Raw genomic sequence first — 26,281 nt, forward strand, 5'->3', positions numbered from 1 at the left:
CCGGAAACATTCTATGATTCTATGACCAGGCTGTGGGGGCAGCAGATGAGGAGCTGCTCCAGCATCAGACAGCTCTAAACCCTCTTCCCCAAAGCTGAGTGCGTGACTTGCTGCTTTACTCATTCCCAGGCTACACAACCTCTGTCTCAGCTCTTTTACTTCCTTTCTCACCTTTCTTTGTCAAAATATAAGCTACGGTAACTTAAGTCAGAAAGGATCAGGTGGTCCTTCTGACACACACTGCCTATCTGCTCACACATCGCTTTGCGTTTTAACTTAGTGCACATTATTCCACTTGGAAGTTTAAATATATTCCACTCATCCTATTAAAATCTGCCTTGTAACACTCCATCCCAGTTCTCATCTCGCACACTCTGATATTCTTTCCTGACCCTAACTAACCTCACTCTGTATTCTAAGTTTGCTGAGCACGCAAGACAAAATTCTTATTTTCCTTTGATCCATTCCTCCAACAGTGAAAGTAATAGAATCAAGCCATTCGAGAAAAATGAGCAATTTTTGAAGGAGTAACACCTTAAATCCAATTGCAATATCCTCAGTTATGTCAACAGCCTTTAAGAACATGAATAGCATAAAGGGGCGTCAGAAGTGGGTGGAACAGACGTCCCCTCTCAACAAGAGGCACTAGAAGTTTAATTTCCCAATCCTCTTTCTTTAAAAATCCCGTGTTATTTGAGGTTCAAAACCTCAAATTACACTAATTAAAGTTACAAAGTGATTGCAGGTCACCGGAGTTGTAAGGTGAGAGGCATTTCTGGAAATACCAGGGGCTGGGACAGGCCGTGAGTGTGCACACAGATAGTTACTATGGTTCAGCCCAATGCACAAGAGCCCAGGAACATTAGATAAGGGAAACTTGGCCCGAGCTCTCAGATCAGCTGAACTAATTCTATCTCCGAGATACGAACGTACCTATCTTTGAAGGCTTTGGGCCAGCACACTCAGTACCTGGCAACATCGGGCCACCTTCTGAAAGACTCTCTGTGCCACGGACCGTTTCATCAGATCAGCCGGACCCTAATCAGAAGACAGAAGCCCTGGCTGGAGCCATAAACGCTTACCGCAAAGTGACAACATCTGTAATTCATTTTTGCAAATGCTTTAATTGGTTTGCATTTTTCGAATGTCCCTTCCTCACTCACTCTTCAAAATTAACTAATTCCAAAGTGTGTGCAATCGCAGTTTAAATAACAGCCCTGTGATTGTCTTAATAGCCCTACCACCACAGAATTTAAGCCTGTGCTGCTCCCAGCTAGACCTAGTGGTCACTGGAAGGTTAAGCACTTCCTTCTTGTCTGATATCCTTTCCAAGCTTCTGAAAAGAAATTAATATAGCACCTAGTTGTATTCAAGAGATAATAAACATACAGTCATATTTTCAGATTATATTTTAAGTTACAGTTTATATTTTAATAAGCATATAGTTATATTTTAATGATCATAGCAAGAATATTAATCAGCCCTTCTTTCAATAGCCTCCTCTAATACAGAACTGTTACTTGTAAAAGGGGCAGCCTTCGGGGAATTCTCCTTTTGGAGACCATGTCTTCTTAGAAAGAACATCATATAACAAGTAAACATTATTCTCTCCCCCACAAATACATCTGACATACTACAGAAGATTTGGCTCTGAAAGTTGTACGTATTAAGAAGACATGGTGCTGTACAAAAAAGCATTGGAGTTCTGCTCAATTAATTCTCAGATCTTGAATTTTACTTCCAAAGGAGAGAGAATATCTGCAAAATCCCAGGGAGTCAACAATGTGCAGTCCTCTCAGTTCCCCGAGGCTCTTCATTAACACTGCTCTGTTGGAATCATTTAACAGCCAAATATCCACAAGCAGAAGAAAGCTGCCCTCAAACTCAAGAAGTGTCAAAGAAAGCAAAAATCCCCCAAAACAAAGCCGCGATGCTTTACTCACGGATGGGTGAATCTAGTAGAATTCTATCTACTTGCCTAAGCTTCAGGTCAGAATCCAATGTAACTTTATTAAAAATAAATAAATAAATATAAAGTCAGCTGAGGTAGTAAAAATAGCCAGTATTTCTCACAGTAGGAACTGTTCTTCCTGCTGACTCTCCTCTAATTAAGATCAGCTTTTTTTGCATTTCTCCTACTAGTTCTTTTGAGAAATATCTGCTCATTTCAATTCTTCTCATGAGATTTTTCTTAAAGGTAGTTCTCCGACTGCACATGGTGCTACATGCAGCAGATGGCAAAATCTTAAAGCAAGTTATTAAATCGATTCCCACCATCCCCCAAACACACAGTAAATCAACATGTGCTGATGTTTTAATGAATACAGACTCGGTTTGGGTTTAGCTTCAAATCCTACTCACACAAATGACAGCCTTGCTAGTGGATTTGAACAGCAACATAAGCAGCCTCACACCTCAAATGAACTGAAGCACAGAGACGGGCTCTACACTTAAATACTTCCCATTTTCTTTGGGGATATATACTTTCTTTATATGCCCAGCAGTAACATTCTGTTGCAGCCATGTCACACCCTAAATGCTTGTTAAAAATCAGCACACGCTCTATGTGGTCCTTTCATCGTATTCACAGTTCTAGCTTTTTCCAAGGAAATTACGTGCCCAGTATATTAGTCAAAGAATTCAAAAAATGAAAGCACAAGGAAGAGATAGTGATGTTTCATAAATAACAATAAATACCACAGACGTCACTATCAACGAAATATTTACTGAAGATTGCTGCACAGCATTCTTACATACTTGGATACCAAAAATCAAACTGCCCCCAAATTACTGGTCAGCTGGATGAGGAGCATTAAAAATATTTACCCGTATTTCCTCAGTGAAAGAGACCAATAGCTAAACATATCCTATGGGATCTACAGCCTTCTGGCAGTACCTAAATGGAGGGTCCAAGCTTGCAGACACTTCTGGGACACCTCATCCAGGGCCACTACTCCTTCTCCTGCTGAAGGAGCTCGACACCAAACCATCTCCCAAGCTACACCTCAAATAGGAGGCAGTTGGGAAGGGCTGTGGAAAAGCAGCAAAAATTTACAATCTCCGATCATAGAATGGTTTGGGTTGGAAGGGACCTTCAAGATCATCCAGTTCCAACCCCCTGCCATGGGCAGGGACACCTCCCACCAGACCCGGTTGCTCAAAGCCCCATCCCTCCAAGCGTCAGAAAAGGAAAACATAATTAAGAGTCCCAAACCATACAACATTAACCCTGCTGCTTCATCTGCCCAGCAGGGTGGGTCCCATTGCCTCCCCATTGCCTTTCCCACCAGGCCAGCAGCTGGGCCACCCTGGCAGCTCCTGGGGCTACCTGTCACTCCAACCTGGCGCAAGCCCAAACAGAAAGGTGGGCACTGTGTCCAGGTGTTATTGCAATTGGTTGTAAATCATATCTATAATGAATGCACATTAAACTTCTTCAGATTCAGCAAGAAGTGAAATGTTTTTAAAAAAAATTGAATAAATGGCCATTTGGAACCTGACCTGCAGCTTTTCTCCAAAACTGGTAAAGTTCAAACAGGGGAGGAACTAGGATGAAATAAAAAACTGGTGAGCTAAAACAAGCAAGGTACAGCCACGGGCTGTAACCTTTATACCAACATCTCCTTGTGACTGAAACTCTTCACCAGTCATTTCTCGAATGCCTCTGCTGCTTGGTTGACCTCAAAAATCAGATAAGAGCAAAAACTAAACTCAAGCTTTCAAATATCAAAGTAACGGCCTCCTGTCGAAGTATCGCTCCCTGTAAAAAGGTATGGTTTGGGTATTACTGCAGCGTTTGGAAAAGCTCCAGCTAAAGAGCTATAAAACCACATATAACAGGAAATGAGCCTATGTTATCTCGCCCCGCTCTGCCCCGACAGGCTCCAGGCAGCTTATCCTCGCTACGCAACCCTGTATTGACTATTATTAGGAAGCACAAAAATCCAGTCAGAACAAAGAACAAAACAGTTGGTAACGGATTTTTTTTTAATTTTTTTTTTTTTTTTTCTTCTCTCCCCGCTAGTTTTAGGGATACAAGGTTCAGGAAAAGCAAACAGAAGGCATTTCAGTTAGACAGATATATATAGATGCACTCACACACACATGTACTTGTTTTGCAGCCTTTTTAATCCCCCGGTGCCAGGGATACCATTGTCCTGTTACGCCTGATGTTTGCGTGCTATTAAAAAAAAAACAACAAAAAAACAACAAGTTCTAGAACAGCAGGACTAAACTCCTGGTTTATTCATACGTGAGCTTCATTTTTTCCTATTTTCAACCTCACATAATCAGGTGAGTGCCTATTTTTGGTACGGGGTAGGGGGGGGGCGGGCATCAGAGTCACAGCCTCTCAGGAACAGCACCTCCGTCGTACCGGTTTATCCAAGAGTCTTAACGATTTACGAAGAAACGTGATTTTTCATGAAGCAGGGATTACATTCAACAGTTCGGCACGCACCAACGCTGTGAAAAGTCTACTTCCAGGTAATTTGGCTGGCATCGTGCCAAAAAAAAAAAAAACAAAACAAACCAAAACGAGGGAAAAAAAGAGGAAAAAAAAAAAAATAATAACACATCAGTTGCAGAGCTGCTAAGCCAGTTTTACTGACTTCCCTGCTCTCATCCCTGGGAAAATACTTCCTACCAGAAAAGATGTTATGTGGGTGTGCTTGAAAACATCTGAGACTCTCAAGGAACACATTCTTTTCGTGGCGTACATCGAACCATCTCTAAAAAAGTGCTAAAATGACAAGTTTCACAGCCACCTATCCAAATTTAAATGGAAAACAGAACAATCCTTTCTCAAACAGATGAAGGCCAAGTTACCACACCTCTCCTCGAGCTTCAGGGACTGTCACTTAAAAACAGGACAAGACGACAACATTTCCCCTTTATTCTGCTCTACCCCGTCGTCTCCTGCTGGTTTCCTGCTAACGGAGCTCTTCCCCCTGCCCTTCCCAGGGACATCACATTAGCCACACATCATTTTCCCTAGATCCTTGGCCACCAGAACAAAATTTACAGGATGCGATATATTCATTTACAAGAAACGCCTGACGATTCTCTTTCATTTTGTGTAAAAGGCCCAACTGATCATTTACCCCACTTTCATCAGAGAAAGGCGAGGGATTTTTAATCCATCACGTCATTCACAGCGTTCTGCGAGTCTCTGAAGTGCACTTTTTGGTTAAGGGTTATACAGAAACTCTATATGGAACCCTCTTTGCTTTTTTTTTTTTTTTAAATTTAATTTTTTTTTTTAAAATTAAAAAAAAAATTAATTAAAATGCAGCATTATGGCCAAAGCTTGCACTGGTTTTGAAGCCGTCTTTAGAAACTCTACCAGCTACAGTGGGTAACTGCACCCTTTTCAAAGAATCATGTTTCATACTGGCAGAATTCAGTACTTAATCCATTAATTGCACTGCTAAATAAAAAAATTAAAAAAAAAAAAAAGTAAAACCAGGAATACTGCCTTTTTTATGGCAGTTTTAACACTGTGGGAAATAAAACCTGAGCAATTTCTAAAATTAAATACTTCGTATGCCCCTTAGAAAAGTTTATTCAAATACACGGAATTGTACAGTACACACACAGCGCCTCAGGAGATCTACCCACCACTGACTAACCGCTGTAAAAATTATATCTTAGCGTATATGGCTACCAACGAGCCCCGAAGCGAAGCCAAGAACAACTCAACATGCCAGATATATATTCTGACACGACTGGCCCTGCTGCTCCTGAACAAACCGCACTGAGAAAGCGATGCTCTCAGCCCCAGGTCTCCCCCTCCCTTGAACCTGGGAGTGAAAAAAGGGAAGGGGGATTTGCAAGGCCAACCTCAGAAACCAGAGGGATGCCAAGGAGCAGAAACCCACGGTCTAATGACTGGCAGTCATTAAACAGACAGACTATGGGGATCTGCTCTGCACTAGGACTAACAGCGTCCGAGACTCGACTTCCAGAAATAAATACACACACTCTCTCTTTATAAATATATATATTTTCATAGCTGTAGCTATGGGTTTCTAAAACGAGCATCAGTTTCTAAATAACTCTCCTTTTCAATGGAGTATTTTTAAAAACACTAAAGAATACTGTACAGAAAATGCCAACAGAAAAAAAAAAACACCAAAATGACAGATGTAAATATTATTTGAAAAAATATGACAGACAAGCAAAGGCAGCAAGGAAAATACTGCTGATAGATGGAGGCAAGGTAAGAAATGAGCCTGGTACCTAGCAACAAAGTGATATACACAGATTTGCTGCTAGGATTTCCAGAATTCTGCATCTAACTCTGTAAAATACAGTGGGAGAGTGTTAAATTATTCAAGTAGAAAACATAAGATAAACAACATTAAATGGAACAGAAGTTTGGAATGCCTAGAATTCAACAGGCACCCAGAAATCATACAATCATACTTACATTATTCTTCTGGCAAATAATTTCCTGGAATGAAAAAAGAAGAAAAAAAAAAAAACGTTGATAACACTGAACAACTACTAAGAAAGATATCTGATCAGCATGACTTGCTAATATTAATATTTACAGGCACATGACAGGAAAACGCTGGTTTGTAGACGTTTTCTATGTCTGACAAATCAATATAAATCAAATATTGTCTCAGGAGAGACAAAATTGCTACGGATCCAAATAAATACATACATCTTATATATATACACACAGGAGCATATGTATGGCGTGCATCTGTATATACATAAAAACACATGCACACACATACATACCCCTCCCTATATAAATTTTTCTAGAGGGATACCGGCCAAAAATTGACTATTAATGCACATCTGCTCATATTTGAGAAGTTAAATGCAGTAGGTAACATTTTGCTGCCAGCAGAAGAAACTGTGAAGAATAGCAAGAGCGGTATTTCCACGAGGCTTTAAAATACTCCCGAACTGGTGGAAATTCACGTTGCTCTAATAAGCCTGATGCAAAGAACGTATCTTCACAGCCACCGATGATAACCCTGACAGATTTATCAGTAACCTTGCTACCCCTCTGCCGCTGGGACCGCTCGGCAGCTTCACTTACACCTCAGCGTTAAAAACAAACATTATATCAAACCAAGATGCCTCCTACTTTCCAAGTTGCCTCAGTCAGCCTTCCATAAAACTGCTCTTCCCCCTGTTGAGGGGGCACGTTTCACGCAGGACTGTTGCTGACTTTCCAAGTGTGGGACATAAACACCTAGTCAACCCCCCCCCCCAGCATGGGCAGGGACATCTTTCACTAGATCAGGTTGCTCAAAGCCCCCTCCGACCTCACCTGGATGTTCACACAGAGGAACATTCCACCAGCAAGATTTTACCTACATTGCTTTGTATTTCTTACATTTTTATGATCATTTTCATAGAATCGTCTAGGTTGGAAGAGACCCTTGGGATCATCGTGTCCAACCATCTGCCCTACTCTACAAAGTTCTCCCCTATACCATATCCCCCAACACCACATCTAAACGGCTCTTAAACACATCCAGGGATGGTGACTCAACCCCCTCCCTGGGCAGCCTATTCCAATGCCCGACCACTCTTTCTGTGAAAAATTCTTTCCTAATGTTCAGTCTAAACCTACCCTGTTGTAGCGTGAAGCCATTCCCTCTCGTTCTGTCATTAATTACCTGTGAGAAGAGACCAGCACCAATCTCTCTACAGTGTCCTTTCAAGTAGTTGTAGAAAGTGATGAGGTCTCCCCTCAGCCTCCTCTTCCTCATACTAAACAGTCCCAGCTCCTTCAACCGCTCTTCATATGATTTATTCTCCAGGCCCTTCACCAGCTTCGTTGCCCTCCTCTGCACTCGCTCCAGCAGTCTTTTCAGTCTTTTCACCTCCTCCTACACCAGATCAAAACCACACAGACACTCCTGTATTTGCTTCTACCTTATCTGATGGCTGCAGCAAACACAGGAACAAACATTGCCTCAGAAGATGCCCAGACATGCCCATAACTACTTTTTTTTTTTTTTTCAGGTAGTTACTAAAGACTACGGAAAGGGTCTTGCTTTCTGATGATTTTCCTGCAAACGGTCAAAAGCAGAAACATGGGCCCAGCTCAAAAGCTGAAGGAAACCGAAGAGAGTCTCCCAGTGGGCCCCTGTGCCGGTGGCAACAGGGACACCCCAGTCTCCCTGCACAGAACTGGGCTTCCACTGACGTCAGTGGGAACCTGGCACGCAACCCGTTTGCAAAGTCCAGCTCCTAAATTAGTAAAAAGTTCCCTTAATTGCCCGATGAAGCCTGGTGCCTCACTCCAAGGGATTTTCAGTAGGAGTTGGGTGTTTGGCTCCTTACTCAGAACAATGAAATTCTGCTCTGCTTATACTAACATTGTACTTGCATAATTGAATTGGGTCCACAGATTGGCCTTTTGTCACCAGCAGCTTTATTTTTAGGGCTTTTATCTGTATACTCTTTGTTTTGCAAGAAGAAAAGAAATAATTGGGTTGCAACCAGTCCAGTTGGCCAAGAAAATCTGGAAGGAAGAGCAGGGGGAAGTAACTGAGTTATTCAAGGTATGTTCCTCCCAACAGAGGGCCAAATAACGGGACAGAATCAAACCCAACCATCCCGCAGTAGCCAGAAGCAATGGAAGCAACCCCTTCGTGAGAGGCGGCACTGCCCAGATTGCAGCCTGACTCACCGAGCTGCTTCCTAAAACGCTGCTTTTCAGCAAAGAATGGAAGCGCAATAGCGCGAACCACCTCCTGATCGGGGCCCAAAGCATCTGAGGGAGGGGAAGGAACTGAAAAGTCTGCCATCTAAGTTGTCTGCACTCCTCCATCCCCTCTGAAAATACTAAACCTTTCGTAGAGCGTGCAGGAGGAAGCAAGTACCAACCCCCTGGCTGAATCTATGGGGTTGTGAATTGTGTATCTTAAACCACCATCTTGCCTTAAACCAACCTACCGTACCGTGAACTGTAGCCCTGAGAAGCAGGCACAAGTTTTGTTTTTACTAACTCTGCTGGTAACCTCCAGCCCAGCAGTCCTGCAGCTAGTGAACAGCTCTAACCCAGCAAGACACACCAGAGGTCGTCTGGGGCCCCACCAGGTTTGGCCAGAAAACTGTTAACTTTATTACACAGGAGCTAAAACTTTGGAATTATTTTCATGGAATCAGGGAATTGTCAGAGTTGGAAGGGACCTCTAGAGATCATCTAGTCCAACTCCCCTGCTAAAGCAGGGTTGCCCAGAGCACATCACTCAGGACTGCATCCAGGTGGGTCTTGAAGATCTCCAGAGAAGGGGACTCCACGACCTCCCTGGGCAGCCTGTTCCAGGGCTCTGTCACCCTCACCGGAAAGAAGTTTCTCCTTTTTGCCGCCCCCTATGTGTTACCATTCTCCACCAATTGTTATAACGGTAACGATTTACCCCAAACACCAGTATTTCCCTCGAATGATAAAACCACGTATTTCATTTCTCATCTGAAATTTATCAGACTTCTGTTTCTGTAAAGAGCCATTTAACTGTAACCTAAGACATGTTTTTAAAAAAACCTATAATGTTATTCTATGTTTTAATTTAAAGTAAATTTTTATTTAGTCCTATTGTTCTTTTATAATTCATAAACACAGAGAAGTTTAATTGCTGAGATACTGGAACAGGTTGCCCAGAGAAGCTGTGGCTGCCCCATCAATGGAGGGGTTCAAGGCCAGGCTGGATGGGGCTTTGAGCAACCTGGTCTGGTGGGAGGTGTCCCTGCCCATGGCAGGGGGTTGTAACTCAATGACCTTTAAGGTCCCTTCCAACTCTAACCATTCTATGATTCTATGAACACCTAGGTATCTAACTGCCCGTCATAAAGTCATCTAAATCTTTCTCTTGGGAAAACCAAACTGAGTTTTTCAGCATTTCACTGTGGCCATGTTTTCAGGACCAACCGTGGCTTCCCCTCTAACACACCCCGTTTTTCCATCCAAAGCTACCTTCAGCGACTGCAGAGACTCCGCGTTCGTGTCGCAGTAGAGGATGATGTTGTTCGCCATGCTGAAGCTCTCCCTGACTCCCAGGTGGTAGAAGAGGGACGGCTGACGGAAGGCGTCACTCATCTCTACGACAGCAATATCTGCAGAAAGAAATGCAAAACTGTCAGCGCCGCACACTTCTGACAGCCAAGTACTTCTACACCATGTCTCTTCACACAATTGGCTTTGATAAGACGACCTGATTTTAAGCAGGAAATAAGACGTCTAGAGGGATTTCCCCATTTTAGCTCTTATATCTGAATTTTGAATATATTCAGCAGGATGTGGTTAATTTTTTTCTCTTTTCTTTTTTCCTTCCCACCTTTTTTTTTTTTTTTTTCCCTTAAACGAGACCTTTATTTCCTCAGGTAAAAAGGGGTAAAACATCACTAAAGTAGCAAAGTTAAAAAGTTCATTTAGTGCCTTGGAGAATAAAATCTGTTTGGTTAATTGATGACCTTATGGCAAAAAAAAAAAGAAAAAAATTACATTTTAGATGTATTTTCACCCTCTGTGCAAACTGCAATAAAAATTCCTGTAATATATGTACATCACTGTATCTACTATATAGATTCTGTATTAGAACTTTGGAAGAAAACAGCTGTAAATTGAAAGAAAGGCAGAAGTAAAGTTCCAAAGTAAACTACCATTCAGACCTATTTTGATTCATATAGAAAGACTAGAGAGAAAAGGACGAGGCAGAGCAGAAGAGAAGGAAAGAAGGAGTCAGTATGTAAAAAGCTGTAAAAATCCCCACATAAGTAAGAACTTTATTGTGCGGAAAATTCTGTTCAAAATAAATTTTACCTGCACGAATAAAATTAAGCACATGCACAAATGCTAACAGAAGGAGGAACGTAGTCCACAATTTCTCTCGTAACATGTGTTTCACTTGCCCAGATTCACACCAAGGTAAAACAAGAGGCAGTTACAAGCGTCGGCAGAACTAATTAAGGCTTCTATTACAGGAGGCAGCACATTTCCACTGAAAAAGGCTTGTGGGGTCAAGAGAGCAAAACAAGAAAAATTACTCATCTCCACCTCTCCTGCAAACACCCTTCTGTCTCTTCACCCAACTCAGTTTTTTCTTCCTGCGGATGCTTTTATGGCAGAAAAGACATAGCAAGACAAGCTCTGTAAGCAAAAAGCTTAAGTACCCTCAAGTTTCCCTACTCGAACTGATCTATTAAGAGATTCTACCTCTAACCACAACTTTTCACCTTGCCTATTTACACAGATAGTTAAAACTGTAATGAAGGTATTCAATAAAAGATAGGCCTTGTGGCCATGCTCTTAACTGGGAAGGCAGTAAGGGCATCTCTCCAGCTTGTTGAAAAGTAACATCTTTGAGATATCTGCCCTTCGGTCATATTTTACTGTAACTGGCCTACAGGCTTAGGAATGATTAAAAAGCTGAAGAAAGGATAGATACACACAGGGGGATGAACGGACAACATTAGCCTATAAGAGCTTAGGCTCTTCAAGAAACAAGATTAAAAGAGAGGCGACTAACATGGTATGAAAAAAACCCAACTTTCCCTTGAAAAATCAAATACTAAATTGTATTTTCTAAAAGTTTCATAATTTGCATTCTAAGAATCTCCCTCTGTCCAATATTTGCAGTGTGGATTCCATCAAATACATTTTATTGAAGCAAAAAAGGCAGCGCATTGCTAAGACCATACTTGTGCTGACTTTCATTAGTTTTAGGAAACTGAGACATCCCAAAAGCCAAACAAGAATGACGATATTGCTACTATATTTTGTTTGAGTGAGATTAGGGCTTGTTTGTTTATTTTCTTTAGGAAGTTGCCATAATACAAGCTCTATTTTTAACTACTCTTATTCATATAAAAGTCTACCCTTGAGCAAGTCTAAGTCTATGGTACGTTTCTGTTACACTGAACAGGAAGAAAATTTGCGCAACCTACCGTGACTTAATTCTCAAATCTTGCAAGATAACATGCTCTCGCTAGAGTTGCAAAACTAAAATTAAAAGGGAAATGCTACTTAGAAAAGAAAAATAAAGTGATAGAGCCTGACCAAAGGTAGAATACAGAAAACGCTTGAGAAATCCTATGTTAGAATGGCAAGTTCCCGGGACCATGAAGAAGGAAAGAATAACTCTTAAAAAAAAAAACCAAAAAACTTATGTATGTATATATATTACTGTCAAGATCAGCTGGCCAAATCATAGAATGGTTCGGGTTGGAAACGACCTTCAAGATCATCGAGTTCCAACCCCCCTGCCATGGGCAGGGACACCTCCCATTAGAGCAGGTTGCTCAAAGCCCCATCCAGCCTGGCCTTGAACACTTAAACAGAGGAGGGAAGGACCACAAGAATAAGGCAATATTTGTAAGAAAGATTACCCTAAAAATTGGTGTAAACTCTACTGGGAAACTTATATTTCTTATGTAACTAAAGAGGATCTCTTTCCTTCACATGTTAAGACTTCTGTGAAATCCAGGCCTTCTGAATAATCTCATTTGACAAAGCAGTATCTTCCACAGATCAGCTCCAACTTCTGTGAAGCTTTCCTTCTCACTCTAGCAGTTATGTATTTTAAGATGAAGTTGTTCAATCATGATGAGATCAGATTTTTAAAGTCCACGTTAGCCCTCAGGGCTGGTATCACAGTTTCCAAGGGGAACAGCCCAATTCTTACCTGCAATTCCAACAAGCCACAAAAAAACATGCACTTTTGGGACCAGGTGTCTATCCAATTAAAAAAAACCCAAAAACTATACCCTAAACCATCTCCTCTGACAGACCCATTTCTCACTATCTTCTTTCACAACATGAGGAGATTAACTCCTCTGACCAAAGGAGGGATCAGTGTATGGAGCACTGGTCAAAACTTCAGAAGTCAAATCCAGAAGCTCATAAAAAAAGGGTAGTGGTAATGATTCCTATAAAGCACCTGAAATGTACAGTCAAGTGCACTATAAAGCAGCTAAATGCTATATTCAGTTATATAAAATATGATCAGAAGCTGAGCAAAGCTGAGCAAGACTTGGCGGTTTTCAATACAAATCCAAGTCAAGTGAACACACATCAAAATGCTCAGTAGTTTGGAAGAGCCAGGATTTAGCTAAACCCAAAAGAATTGTTTGGTCATCAATACATACACTGCCAGAATCCCATTTATCAGGCTCTCACTCTCATTTCCCGCAGATGAAATTAATATAATAGCCTGCTGCAATCAAAGGTACATTTTCCATTCACTGGAAAATGAAATTTCTCAAGCGGCAAAATGGTATTTCAATAAAGGGGGAAGAATTATCTCTACGGTTACACCGGAATAAACCCCAGTTATCCAAGTACTTGCAGTTTCAGTTTCAAGGGAAGTAGAACACTAACTGACCAAGCACAGGAATCGGAGAAGAGCCCTCTGAACAACTAAGCCCTCAGGATGAAGCACTCTGAAGACCAGGGACCGGCAGTTCACTCCAAACGCTCTTGCAAGTCTTCTACGTTGCAGCAAAGAAAGTCTGTTCAGGCTCCATCAGATGGAAGCGGAAGAACTGCAATTCTTGCAACCCCACAGGTTGTGGGAAAGAGTAAATTTTTATCCCTTACTTCAGTCTGGAGCACAAGATGAAATTTCGCTTTCTCTACCTCATGAAAGAGAACCTGGTTACAGACAACTGATAATGTTTAAAGGAAACAAGGATGGTATGGTCTTTGCCTTTGCTAGCCATCTTTGACATTAGGGCTAAGAAGTCTTATAATAAATCTTACAGTAAATTATTGTGTCTTGCTAGTTTATGAGTCTAGCCATAACTTTCTCTCCCACCTCCTAAACAACTGACATCCTACACAGACGTGACCAAAACGTATCATAAGCATGAAATTAAAGCTTAGTTCTGTCCTGGGCAGCAGAAGCAGCGTAAATACAGCACCGGGCAGTTCAGTCATCTCTTAGTGCCCATTTCCTAAACCACCCCGAGCTCCACCTGCCTGCTGACAGCAACCAAGCCGCCTGTGATGAAGCTGCCAACCTACACACACCTGAGGTGGGTAACCACACACCGAGCTGCAGACACAGCGACAACCACCAAGCAGTCGCACTCTTATTAGGCTAACTCATATTGATACCAACAACAGCTTGAAACACACCGTCACGCATTCAAGAGAACAAATTACCACGACACTGGGAATCGGCTTCTTATTACCCTGGGAAACCAGATTCACGTGATGGAATTGGAGGTGGTTGACTTGACCCTTCTTGCCTGAGAAGCAGTGGAACCTCAAGGACACATCTCTGTGAAGCCTGACACATATTACAACCGTGTTACCAACGATTCCTACCTGCAGTCAAACCCACTTCACTCTTCTTAAACTATGTCTGCAAAGACTGAGAACTTCACATATAAAATCTCTACCAATAAACCTTTCTTAAGGAACGGTAAAAACTTAACACGATAACATGGTCAAGAAGGGTAGGTGTCCACCGGTGGATATAAAGCTGTTTGCTCTTGGCCATTGCCAATGCCTTTAGTCACCCAAGAAAGCGATAAATGAAATGCAGTGGTCAAAGTTCATCTCCTACTCATTGTCTGAAATCTAACAGGGCAAAGAAGAATGTTTGAACAAATGCTCTGAGATATCACACACGCACACCCTACTTTTTGATACTACCTGCTTACTACAGCGCTGCCAGGAAAAATAGTGAATACAAACAGAGCAGCTATAAAACTAATGAATGTTTATGTTTGCTATTAACTTCTGATTAATTGGTATTATACACATGGCCATTGCCTTACATTCATCGTCCCACAATTAATCAGCGCAAAAGGAAAGCTGATAACGGTGACTTCGGAGACAGAACAGTATTTAGGGTTCTTTTCCACCTGGGGGTTAAAAGACACAGTAAGATACTCTTTTGACAGAGATATAGGAAGTAAAGGGCTTGCGACAAGATTTATTTCAGCGCCAGTCTGAACACTAAGCCCTTTCCATACTGCAGTAGCAGCTCTCCATTCGGCGTTACAACGATGGTTTCGACAAGCCATGATGACATTTGCTATTGGGTAAGCTTTCAGAAACAAGCAAACATCATCCTGATCTACTTCAACTCCTACACCGTTCTCTCCGCTTGACACGGACATCTTCCTCTTCACCTGGAGACTGCCTGCACGAGGTAGGGGAAACCTGCTTCAGAAATCCCAGCACCACCTCAGGTTTTGTATTTCTGGTTCAACCATGCAAAACCACAGCATCACCGACTTGTCACCACCACTGGAATCAGACATTTCCCGTCAGGAGCGTCTCATATGCTCCCAGACCGGAAACAATTGAGGGGAGCCGTTAGGGTGAGAACATCTAAACACAGGGGAAGGGCTGACCTCCCAGGAAACCCATCTGGCTGAACCAGTCTGTTGGGAGAGGCTGGCCAGGAAAAGAACTTTGGATATGGGGAAGGAAAAGCAGATAATGACCCTACAGGCGAGTTAAACATGCCATATACTAGAGGAAAAGCATAGTATTTGTAGAAGCACCAGTTGATGTACAAAGTATGCTCAAGGGCACCAAGACAGAGACAGGCGATGGACACGTGCCAGCTCTTATCTAGCGTAAAGCATTGTGGTTCAGGATCCTTATAGTGATCCTGGCTCAAGCAGTCTCATTTTTTCTGAAATGGAAGCAGAGATCCTGCATCCCTGAAGTACAAACCAGAGCCAGTCCTGCAGTCTAAAGGGATATTTCTGAGCACACATTCCCAGCAGATGCCACACAAGCCCAGCAGACGGGTGGGTGTCCCTTCCGGGATGCTGCCTAGCATGAAGTGGAGATAGAAATAATTGGAGCACCTAATACTTACCCCAAAACCACCAAGTTACCTTGAAATACAAACGCGTGGGGGATATGGTACTGTTGTATCAGATCTAGTGTGGTCAATACCCACTGAGACAAGTGAGTAGGTCTATCTGTTGGCCTGGAGGGGTGGGGTGAGTGAGAAGGATCAGTTGCCTCCTGGATCAGTCAGATGATCTCACTTTCCACCTACACAATCATTAGAACCCACACAAAGAAGGCACCAGACACCACAGTATCTGCAGGGATACAACAGAATACCTCCGTAATTCTCCTTAAGATTGAGGGTCACGTATTGTTCCAGTGGGTAAGGAAATTTTATCCTTCATACAGACATGGATGCAACATCCACTTGTTTAGGAACTCCAGATATAACATCATCCCAAGAGGAAGAATTCTTTGAAACAGAAAATAAATAAGCCAAAACATATACACACGCCCCAATCCACCTCATTACGGATACAAATTAAGTATCTATACCCATACTGACAGAATCTGTAGATGAATCAATTTAGATCTCTGGGAATCTGCTCAAAAATAAATTAGGTAATCACTTAAACAGCAACCCTTCTTCTTTTAAAATATTGATAGTTGCTAATTTCTTGATAGATAAGGTAAGAAAGAACTACTTAAGCTAAAGGATGACAGTGTGGCTCAAGAGCAAATATAAGCTGCCCCTTTATAAATTTAAACCAGAAATCACAAGAAAGTTCATAACCCACAAATCATGATGTTCTGGAGCACCTCCCCAGATGTTTAACTGGTGGGTGGTGTTTGCTCTGCTGTCACACGGGAGCACTGCAAAACTCGCGCTCTCTCCCACCATACACCAAGGTGCTTCTCCGAAAAACCCGTGCCAATTGATTCCTTGCCCACTTCTGTAGCTCATTGGTTCAGATCATTCTCATAAAACCAAGTGCAGGACTTAACCAAGCAGAACCATCCAGACAAGGAGGAGAGAAAAAACCAACTGATTGGGTTTTTTTCTTTTTTTTTTTTTTTTTTTTTTTTTTTTTTTTTTTTTTTTTACAACAACAGTATTCTAGACTGAGAGCCTCTGAGTGAAACCCCAGCCTCGTTGACCGCACTTCAAGGACGTGAAGGGAAAAGAACTTGTTGCTTCTGTAACCCAAGGCTGACGGGAGCAAAGCAGAGGGTACTTATCGAAATAAAACAGCAGAAGCTGGCAACTAACTGGTAACACAAAGAAAGTTCATACAGATGTTAGAAAAGGAATGGGGGGGGGGGGGAAGCCATAGATGACAAACATAAAAGGGGAGTGTGTAGGAAGCTACATAGCAAACTACATGACAAAATCAAAATGACTATATCAACGATCTGAAGACAGCTGGAACAATATAGAAAGGCTTTCTGCTGAAGATTAAAAAAAAAAAAGAAGAAGAAAGCTTGATATTCAAAAAATCCACTCTCTCTTGGCCCAAGACAAAGGACTGTAATGTTATCACATGATTCCAACCCCCAACAATTGAAAAAAAACAAACCCACTCTCAGCTTGATGCATGTGGGAGGAACTAGGGATCAGGCAAGAATAAAAGATGACAAGCAAACAAAGAGCCATTTATTTAAAAATAACCTCAATACGTTCAGGCTCATTGCATCTGTATCAATCCCAGTGAAACAGGCTCCCTAGTGCCAAGAACACCAAATAATAAATATTATCTCAAGTCCAAACTTTGCATCAGAAAAAATACTCAGAGCTCAAAGAGGTAACTAATGAGGCTCAGCTGAAGGCACGTTGCAAGGACAGTAAGTCTTCGGACCTGTTCCAAACATTAATGTGGTTTTTAAACAATCTACAAACACAACAGCAGAAAAAGTTACGGAAAACAAGACAAGCTGTAGCAACTCAGCACTTCTGTGTTTAGAAGTTTTGTCCAGAGGATCCACATCACTGCAGATTTTTTTTTCAATGCAGGCCAATTATAGAATCACAGAATGGTCTGGATTGGATCAGATCATCTAGTCCAACCCGCTACAATGAGCGGGGCCATCCTCAACTAGATCAGGTTGCGCAGAGCCCCGTCCAACCTGACCTTGAATGTTTCTAGGGATGGAGCATCTACCACCTCATTGGGCAACCTGTTCCCATGTTCCATTATCCTCATTGTAAAAAATTTCTTCCTTATATCTAGTTTAAATATTCCCTCTTTTAGTTTAAAACCATTACCCCTTGTCCTATTACAACAGGCCATGCTAAAAAGTTTTTCCCCATCTTTCTCATAAGTCCCCTTTAAGAGGGGGCTTATAAGACTAAGCACTCCTGTGGCCTGGACAAGATCTTAAGCAGACAAAAAACCCCAAATAAATAAATAAGAAAGAGATGTGGTGGTGTCTGTGTGATTATTTTGGTTTATTATCTGGTTGGTCAAGTTATGTGTCTTTAACACATGACAGGAAGGAGGATTATTCATTCTCTGGAGAAGAAACTGAGACTACCCAAGAAGAAAGTACTTGTGGGACCACAGATGTGCCAACAGAAGAGCTCAGAGAAGAAAAGAAAGTCCTACAAAATCAAAACAGCCAGGCCTCAGAGATGATGGAAAGCTTTCCCGAAGTCTAAAGGAGCTGTAGAGAGTTTGCTACAGCTCCAAAGGTACAGAGTTCATTAAAACCAAGGCAGGAAACAACTATCCACCTGAAAGACAGGAGGAAAGTTGATCAAATTTTCTTTTTATTCCTATTTATTTCTGCCTTAGTGACCTGAAGTTTTCTCCACCTAATAAGAGAAGCATTCTAACTTTTATGCTAATAAAATCTGACTATTTTAATTTATAACGTGGTTATATATTTGGCTTCTTTGAGCAGCTCACTGAGATAAGAATGTCCAGGCAGATCCACTTCCAAGTTTCAAAAAGCAACCCTGGGTTTCACTGCAGCAATCAGAGGGATCAGATCAAAGCTCCGCGTAGCTCAGCATCTCCCCTCTGCCAGAAGCCAGCAGTCGATGCTGTAGATTGTAAGAATGGGGCAAATAAAGACTGACCTTTATCAGTCAGCAAACCAGAGACATTTTCATAGAATTCTTGAGCTAACTAGAAAGCTGAATAGCAACAACTAATTTAGCAATTAATGTTGTGTGAAAAATTTCATCTGCTTTTCTTCATATTTGTTACTTTGCATTCACTGTCACTGAACTTCAGCTGTCCTTTCCCTGCCCATTTGCCTGGTACCATAAGACCTTCTGCAATTTTTTTTACAGCCAATTTGTTACAGTTTTTACTAGCTTGCACATCAAAAAACATTGCCATCATGCTGTTCACCAGCGGGAAGCTTCCAGATCAGCCATGAATCCTCCGAAAAGCCCAATTCAAAAAGAAATCATAGATCAATGCTTTCACCAGCACATTTTTCTACTGGCAGCTTCGCTTCATTGACAAACTGATTTTCTGTTCCATTCCTTTATGAACTCATTCATCTGAAGGGAGTAAAGATGTCTTCTCCAGTCATTTTGTCTCTTAAATAGTCTTCGGTGTGGTATCCCGTCAAAAGCTTTTCGACATCCCAATATACTGTCTGAAATGGATCACCCTTAAGTACAGGCTCACAGAAAAAGTGTGATTTCCCTCTACAAAAAAGCCATGTCAGCTCTTCCCTACTGCCAGATTTTATCCATGTGCCTACGCAAGGTATTCTTGATTTTTATTTTCAGCCCATTGGTCCATCTCCTTTTCCTCTGCGGTCAACATCAACTAAAGCTGGAGGTCACGCACCGTAGTTACCAGCTCCGCTTGTTTCAGTCGGAGCTCCTGGAGGACTTTTGAGTCATCATCACATAGTTCCTATGAGTTGTCGCTGTCCATTTTACAACCCCTTCTCCGGGCCATTTAAATCTGAGGCAGGTCCTCAGCCTTATCCCTTCCAAGAAAGTCTTTCTTAAGATCACAGCAGGAAAGCTGCATCTTTCTAAAGTCCTCCTTTTCCATCTTGACTGCATGGGATCCCTACCTCGCTCCCTGTCGGTGAAGCATTCGAGAATGCTTTATTCGAGAAGCTGGAACATAGGAGGTTCCACTCAAATATGAGAAGAAACTTCTTTACGGTGAGGGTGCCAGAGCCCTGGAACAGGCTGCCCAGGGAGGGTGTGGAGTCCCCTGCTTTGGAGATTTTCAAGACCCGCCTGGATGCAGCCCTGAGTAGCATTCTCTAAGCAATCCTGCTTCGGCAGGGGAGTTGGACTGGATGATCTTTATGGTCCCTTCCAACTCTAAAAATTCAGTGAAATTTTGTAGTCTCCCTTCAGCAAATATTGCTCAAACTCTTTTGGAAACTGTCTTACTAAGGCTTACACTTATTTTGCCATAGTTCATGGATTTTTTTTAACTTGTTTCCTCATCTGGACAAAAGTTCTCCTTTCAAAAGGCATCATTCTATGCCTTCATCCTTTTTTGCAGTGTCACTTTAAAATTTCTTTTAATATGTAGCCTGCATTTTCTGGAAGCAATTTTCCTTAAGATGTCTTCATGCCATCTGAAAGCTTTTCCTCTTTTTAGTTACTCTTTTCAATTTCTTGTTAAGAAGCTTGCTCATTTTTATCCAAATTCTAGTAGAAACGTGATCTGCACCAAGCCAAACTAAAAGGCTAAGATAGACCAAGGCAGAGCGTGTAGACCCTTCTAAAGATGGCCAGAAATGTGCCCATTAAGCTGTTGGAAAAAAAAAAAAAAATCCCGAAGTGTTTCTAATCCGAAGATGTAGAATTGTTTCTTACGACATTATTTTCAAGCCATGGGAGTCAACATTTCCCAAACCAGTGATACCAAAAATGGTTTAAACATAGAAGATTCATGAGCAGCGAGCACAGACTGAAAAATAAATACACAGTATTTCAGGAATATGATGAACAGCAGCTGGAATGCCTGGATAAAATGGGGATCTTCCCAGGCTTCTGAAAATTTGGAAGCAGAAGTATAAGAGATGTAAAAAACCACATTTGTTTAACGTCTTTACTTAGTCAAGAAAATATTTCTTGACTAAGAAGAAAATATCTCTTGTAAATAATACAGTATTTGAGAATTTTAGGCCCCGAGCCTCAACACAGCCAAAGGTACAAAACACATCTACCATCCCCGGTTCTCACCACCTTCTCCACAAAAATCTCTACATTGCAGCATTTTCACTGCTGTGTCCCGTGTTTTCCCAGGAAAAGGAAGACACTAAAAAAAACAACTACATTTCCAAGGGCTTCGGATTCTCACATGCCATGTTTTCCGACAGAAAACACCATCACCTCTTAAAAAGTGCGCAAATCTTTATTCATTAGACTTGATCCAGAAAGGAGTACATTCTTAATAGCTCTGCTGCAAAGTAAGCATAACAATTCATATTCTGCTAAAAAACTGATATGAGAAGTCTCATCTAAAGTATTTGATCATAACTATTACGGTGGGAATATGCTGTGGTGCTTCAACTTAAGGCTGGGTCCAGGACTCAGGAATTTAAACTTCTCTCCCCTACTTCTGGCAGTCTGCTCTTGAACGTTTTAAGATAAACTCCAAGTTCTGTAAAAACCACACCATTTTTTCTTCCAGGATGAGAGAACTGACCCCATGATTCACTGTCAAACTGCAGCGCAATATCACAAGGAACTGCGCATCACAAGGTACCTGCATTCCCGAGCTGTAGATCAATACGGCTAGAATTTGGGAATGGCACCCATTTGGGAAGCACCCTGAAGGGCAGGAGGGGAATTTGTTTTGAAGGGAGACTGACAATGAGTATTTATTATCCCCTATGCTTAGGGATGCTGAAATAAAATGTAAAACTGTCTAGACAGCACACAGAAAAGAAGAAAAAAAAATTAAAATATTATTTTACACATACTGGCAGTCACAGAACAAAGGAGCCAGCACTGTAGGCTACTGTAAAAAAACCCGCATCTTCTGTGCTGTGTAAAGGGGAGTTTCACATGAAAAACACAAGAAATCATAATCCCCCTCTACCTGGCACTTACGGGGCATGAAATGAAATACTGGGCACAATCTGGGGCATAACTGAAAGAAGAAAGTCAAACTGGCAAAGTACCCAGAAGAAAGAAACAAAACACGAGAGCGATAAGAGATCTAAAGACACGTGATTAAGGAGGAATTACTGAACACACTAGAGTTGTTTCATCTACGAGGAAAAGAAAATTATTGCTGGACGTGCCATAAGATAACTCCTCACTGTATAAAATGTTGCTGCCAAGCAGAATCATAGAATCACATAATGGTTTGAGTTGGAAGGGACCTTAAAGACCATCCAGTTCCAACCCCCCTGCCATGGGCAGGGACACCTCCCACCAGACCAGGTTGCTCAAAGCCCCATCCAGCCTGGCCTTGAACCCCTCCAGGGATGGGACAGCCACAGCTTCTCTGGGCAACCTGTTCCAGTATCTCAGCAATTAAATTTCTCTGTGTTTGTGAACAAGAAAAGAACAACAGGACTAAATAAAATTTTACTTTAAAACACAGAATAAGATTGTAGAGTTTTTTTACTTTAGATTACATATGCATCCAAAGGAGATTTGGAACAGATTTGGGGAAAAAACAGTCCATCTTAATTTAAAGGCAACTGTGTCCACGCAGGGTTTAGGAGAGGTTGAAGACTCCTTGCTACTGGAAAAATCCATTAACAGACTGGATTCCCCTTGGTGGGGTGAGGGCATCAATACCTGATCCATCCCTCTTCTACGATTTGCATTGCCCTTTTTGTATTTGCAAACTATGCTATTCTCATTTGATAAAGAACATACTGCACTCCTTCTGACTTCACACAATTAGGATGCTAACTTTGTCAGTTTTCTTCATGTTTAAAATGCATTCTTAACAGTTTAATGATGTGAAAATTAAATAAAATAGGAATGCTTTTATGCCAATATCTACTGTACGGGTATTCCAAACAGCCTGTATACACAGGATTGATCTAGTACATTTTGATTATATCTCAGAGAAGCTTTCATGAAACATAGAAATTAATATTTACAATAAAGAAGCAGACAATAAACACCTCCAGCAGCCTGAGACCTCATTTTATTTACTCTTTACAAGAAAACGCTCTTATCTGCATCAGAAGGATGAAAACGGGTAGAGAACCCCCCTTTCAAATTTCTGTGAAATGAAAAGACAAAATGGAAAGTTTGCTCAGAGCGTGCTCAACAGCACTGTAATTCGTTTCAGCACAGAAAGCAAATTACACAAGAATAAAACAAGATGTGCCATGGAAAGAGCTCCTTTCACTCTGGCACATTCTGGATTTCCCTCACATACTTTCAGTGTTTTTGCACAAATTAAGGGTTGCATAATACCCCCCCCCCACACACACACATACACATCTCAACCAAAAAAAGTTCCTAGAAGTTCCTTCTATAAACCTTCCTCATGTGTCTGAGTTCCAGGACAGTTACACTCTGGGAGGTGCAATGAAGGATGTTGCCTTCAGAAGTACTCCATATTAACCAAACTTTCTTCCACTTAAGTCAAAGGTAGTTACTGAAGGGCAAAGGCATTAAGTTACTGATAAGAACTTTTAAAAACAAACCAACCCCTTCCCACTGGCAGAAAATTGTTGAAAATATCCAGATTTACTGCCCTTCAGAGAACCATGATTAGTTTGTATTCTTCACTAACACCAGCTACATCAACAGGAACTGTTTTTCACTGCTTTTATCCACCTCCAACGTATCTACAGGCACCACTTCAGCCACAAAGAGTAAACCACAGCTGTCAGAAAGTGGACTGTGAAAAGTGTGTGCTAAAGCATCCCTAGGGATATCCTCCCCTGGTCACCAAGAGGATATCGAGCTAAGACGAGCTACATTTCACCAGAACCCAGGTTGCCCCAAGTACCTACGACATCTCGGCACATCCTAGGGAGGTCCTCTCGGATACACTCATCAGTGCATCCTAGTCCCCCTCCTCCTGCTTCTGCTCTACAGGTCTCAATTCCAGGTTTCTGGAATTCATGCTTCAAAAAATATGAGCTTAAAGACTGAATTCCTTGGCTTCATTTCAAAGGTGATGAACAAATTAAGGATGCAGAACTATTGCCAAAGAAAAGCATCCTGACAGGAGAGCTCCTGGAGCTCCTCTGTGATGCATCTAAGGAGGCCAGCCAGGTGACCACAGAAAACATATCCCAAAGCCAACCTGGCACTACACTTATGGACAGTTTTCCTGCTGTTTCTGATGTCAGATCCTCACCCAACCAGCATGCTTCTGGGAATCAGGTTATATTAGCTGATGGTCTTACCCACCTGGCATTAAATAGGTCAGCCTTGTTCATCATCATCATTTGCATCTACTTCTGGAAAACACTGACAAATTCATTTGCCTAGCAAATTAGTTAGAAAATTTGCATCATCTATCAACGAACTGTGTCAATTTGGTCTTAAGGGCAGCAGCATTAAGTCAGATCAAAAAGGCCACCAAGTCCAGTACCTTATCTCTACCACTGCCAACAGCCATTATGAGGGAAAAGAAAAGAAACTGTGGAGCCACCTGGTACATCCTTAAAGTTTCTGAAAATTCAACACCCAAAAGAGGTCCTGAGTCATTTCATCTCTCCACTGCACATATTAGGTCTCAGCAAAGCCATCCCTTGTGAATTTTAGTCCTTCTCAACACTGTTTAACTATATCCTTGTATGGAAAAGCGCTTCCTTTAGCTTCTTCTAAAGTTGCTTGCAGATAAGAGCTAGAAGGCCAAAAATTAAAAATGAGTAATTGTTCCTTAATCACTCTTTCCTTCCCATTCCCGATTTTAAATTATGTCACCTTTCCCTTTGTTTTCCTTCTGAAGAGACCATATCTATTCAGTCTCCAACTGCATGGAAACAATTCCATGAATGCTTTTGATAATCCCTTTTTCCCTTGTCTGTGTTTTCCATCAAGTTACAAATTCAGTTTTTGAAATGAGATGAGCAGAGATGTATGCAGTAATAAAGATATGACACATCACAGATTTATACAGCGGGTGACTTACCTAGTTTCTCCTCTACTTCTTTCCGAGTAACTCCTGGTGTTTTTATTTATTTATTAGTCCCATGAGGTTTTCAGAAATTTAGCTGCAATACCTCTAACCTGTTATGCATCCTAATAGACTAGAAAGTAATTATGCCCAGCAGCATTTAGTCTTTTTGTGTCTCTGTCTATTCATTTGCTTTTAAAATGAGTCTAGTGACCACACTGGCCAGTATTTCTCGAAACCAACCCATATAAACACTAGTTTATCAACTGCGTCATTGCTCAAAGGTTTCCAGGTAGCAAAGCATGTTCTTTCCCCTACAGGCAAAACAATAAATTCACCATCTGTAGCACATGAATTTACTGTGCTTTATTGTCTACGTGCAATGTTCTAAATATTCATTATCTAAATTCAAAAGATTCTAATTTTTCCTACTCATCTGCACCTTCCAAAGCCTGTCTACGTCCCATTTCAAAGAAATCCTTGAAAAACAGAAAGATACACCAGTCTCTGCTCCCATATCTCATCTACCTTATCCATTTCCAGCTCTTCCTTTTAAAAAGAAAAAAATTAAAATTTAAAAAAAAAAAGAAGAAAAAAACCCAACACCACTTTTTATCACCAACAAAGGCAAGCTACAGAATTACAGTTAAGTTGCTTTTTCCACTTAACACTAGTGCTAAAGGCTTCGCAAGTCAAACGTGACTTGACGGCAGGTAGGACCCAGGGTTTGGTGAGACCCTACTGAACTGTAAGTCAGAAGCATGAATTTTGCAGGAAAACCTGAACCCTCTGTACCACCTTCATCGCTCAGCCACACAAATCAATTCACTTCAGTCAACACAGGGGAAAGTGCAGGGTAAACACCGCAGACCTGATTAAACTTAACTGGAAAGATCCCCTGGGCTCCACCAAAAACACCGCATAAAGGTATCTCCTTCACACGGAAAATAAATTCTCATATTTAAAGATGAGAGTATAGTTTGGAATATTCAGAAATTTAAAAAAAAACAACCCTCTATGAGAATCTGACACACACCACTAACGCAGCACATGGCACTATCACTTAATTCACAAAAGATATACCCGGAATCAGTGTCCCACTTCCCAAAGCGCTCCACAGCATGGACTTAAGTAATCTTGCCCTGTGACACAAAAGCCTCGAATCCTTTTAAATATTTAAAATGCCTCGTTCGAAGCTAGCAAGGATGAGGAGTTTATCTCCAGTAGAAAGAAGCAAAGCTGCAGCCTTGTACACAGTTGCAGATGCAAAAGTTTGATAACAGTGCAAGTCATATTGCCAGATACAAGAAAGTTTGGAAGGGTTGGCTGGTTGTAAACCTCGTCTCTCACTGGCTCCCGAGGACAATAATTAACAGGAGTTTCAAATAAAATAAAATTAAAATTAAATACCCTAATCTAAGAAAAACTACAAAACCTGAAATTTTGAGAACGTTAGACTTACAAAATTTAAATCAATTTAGAAGACATACTCAAAGCTGAAGTATACTAG

At 41.4% G+C, this 26,281-nt stretch overlaps 1 protein-coding gene across 1 annotated transcript in view; it reads right to left on the reverse strand.

Moving 5' to 3' along the window:
- MAP3K5 (mitogen-activated protein kinase kinase kinase 5) overlaps positions 1-26,281 on the reverse strand; it is a 111,296-nt gene that overhangs the window by 67,995 nt on the left and 17,020 nt on the right. Inside the window, exons 2-3 of the mRNA XM_074144539.1 lie at positions 9,950-10,089; positions 6,431-6,454 (exon numbers count right to left, since the gene is read on the reverse strand). Of these exons, the coding sequence (XP_074000640.1) occupies positions 6,431-6,454; positions 9,950-10,089 (164 nt within the window). The remainder of the gene's footprint in view (positions 1-6,430; positions 6,455-9,949; positions 10,090-26,281) is intronic.

Source organism: Numenius arquata, chromosome 2 (genome assembly GCF_964106895.1).
Source record: "Numenius arquata chromosome 2, bNumArq3.hap1.1, whole genome shotgun sequence".
Lineage (NCBI taxonomy): Eukaryota > Metazoa > Chordata > Aves > Charadriiformes > Scolopacidae > Numenius > Numenius arquata.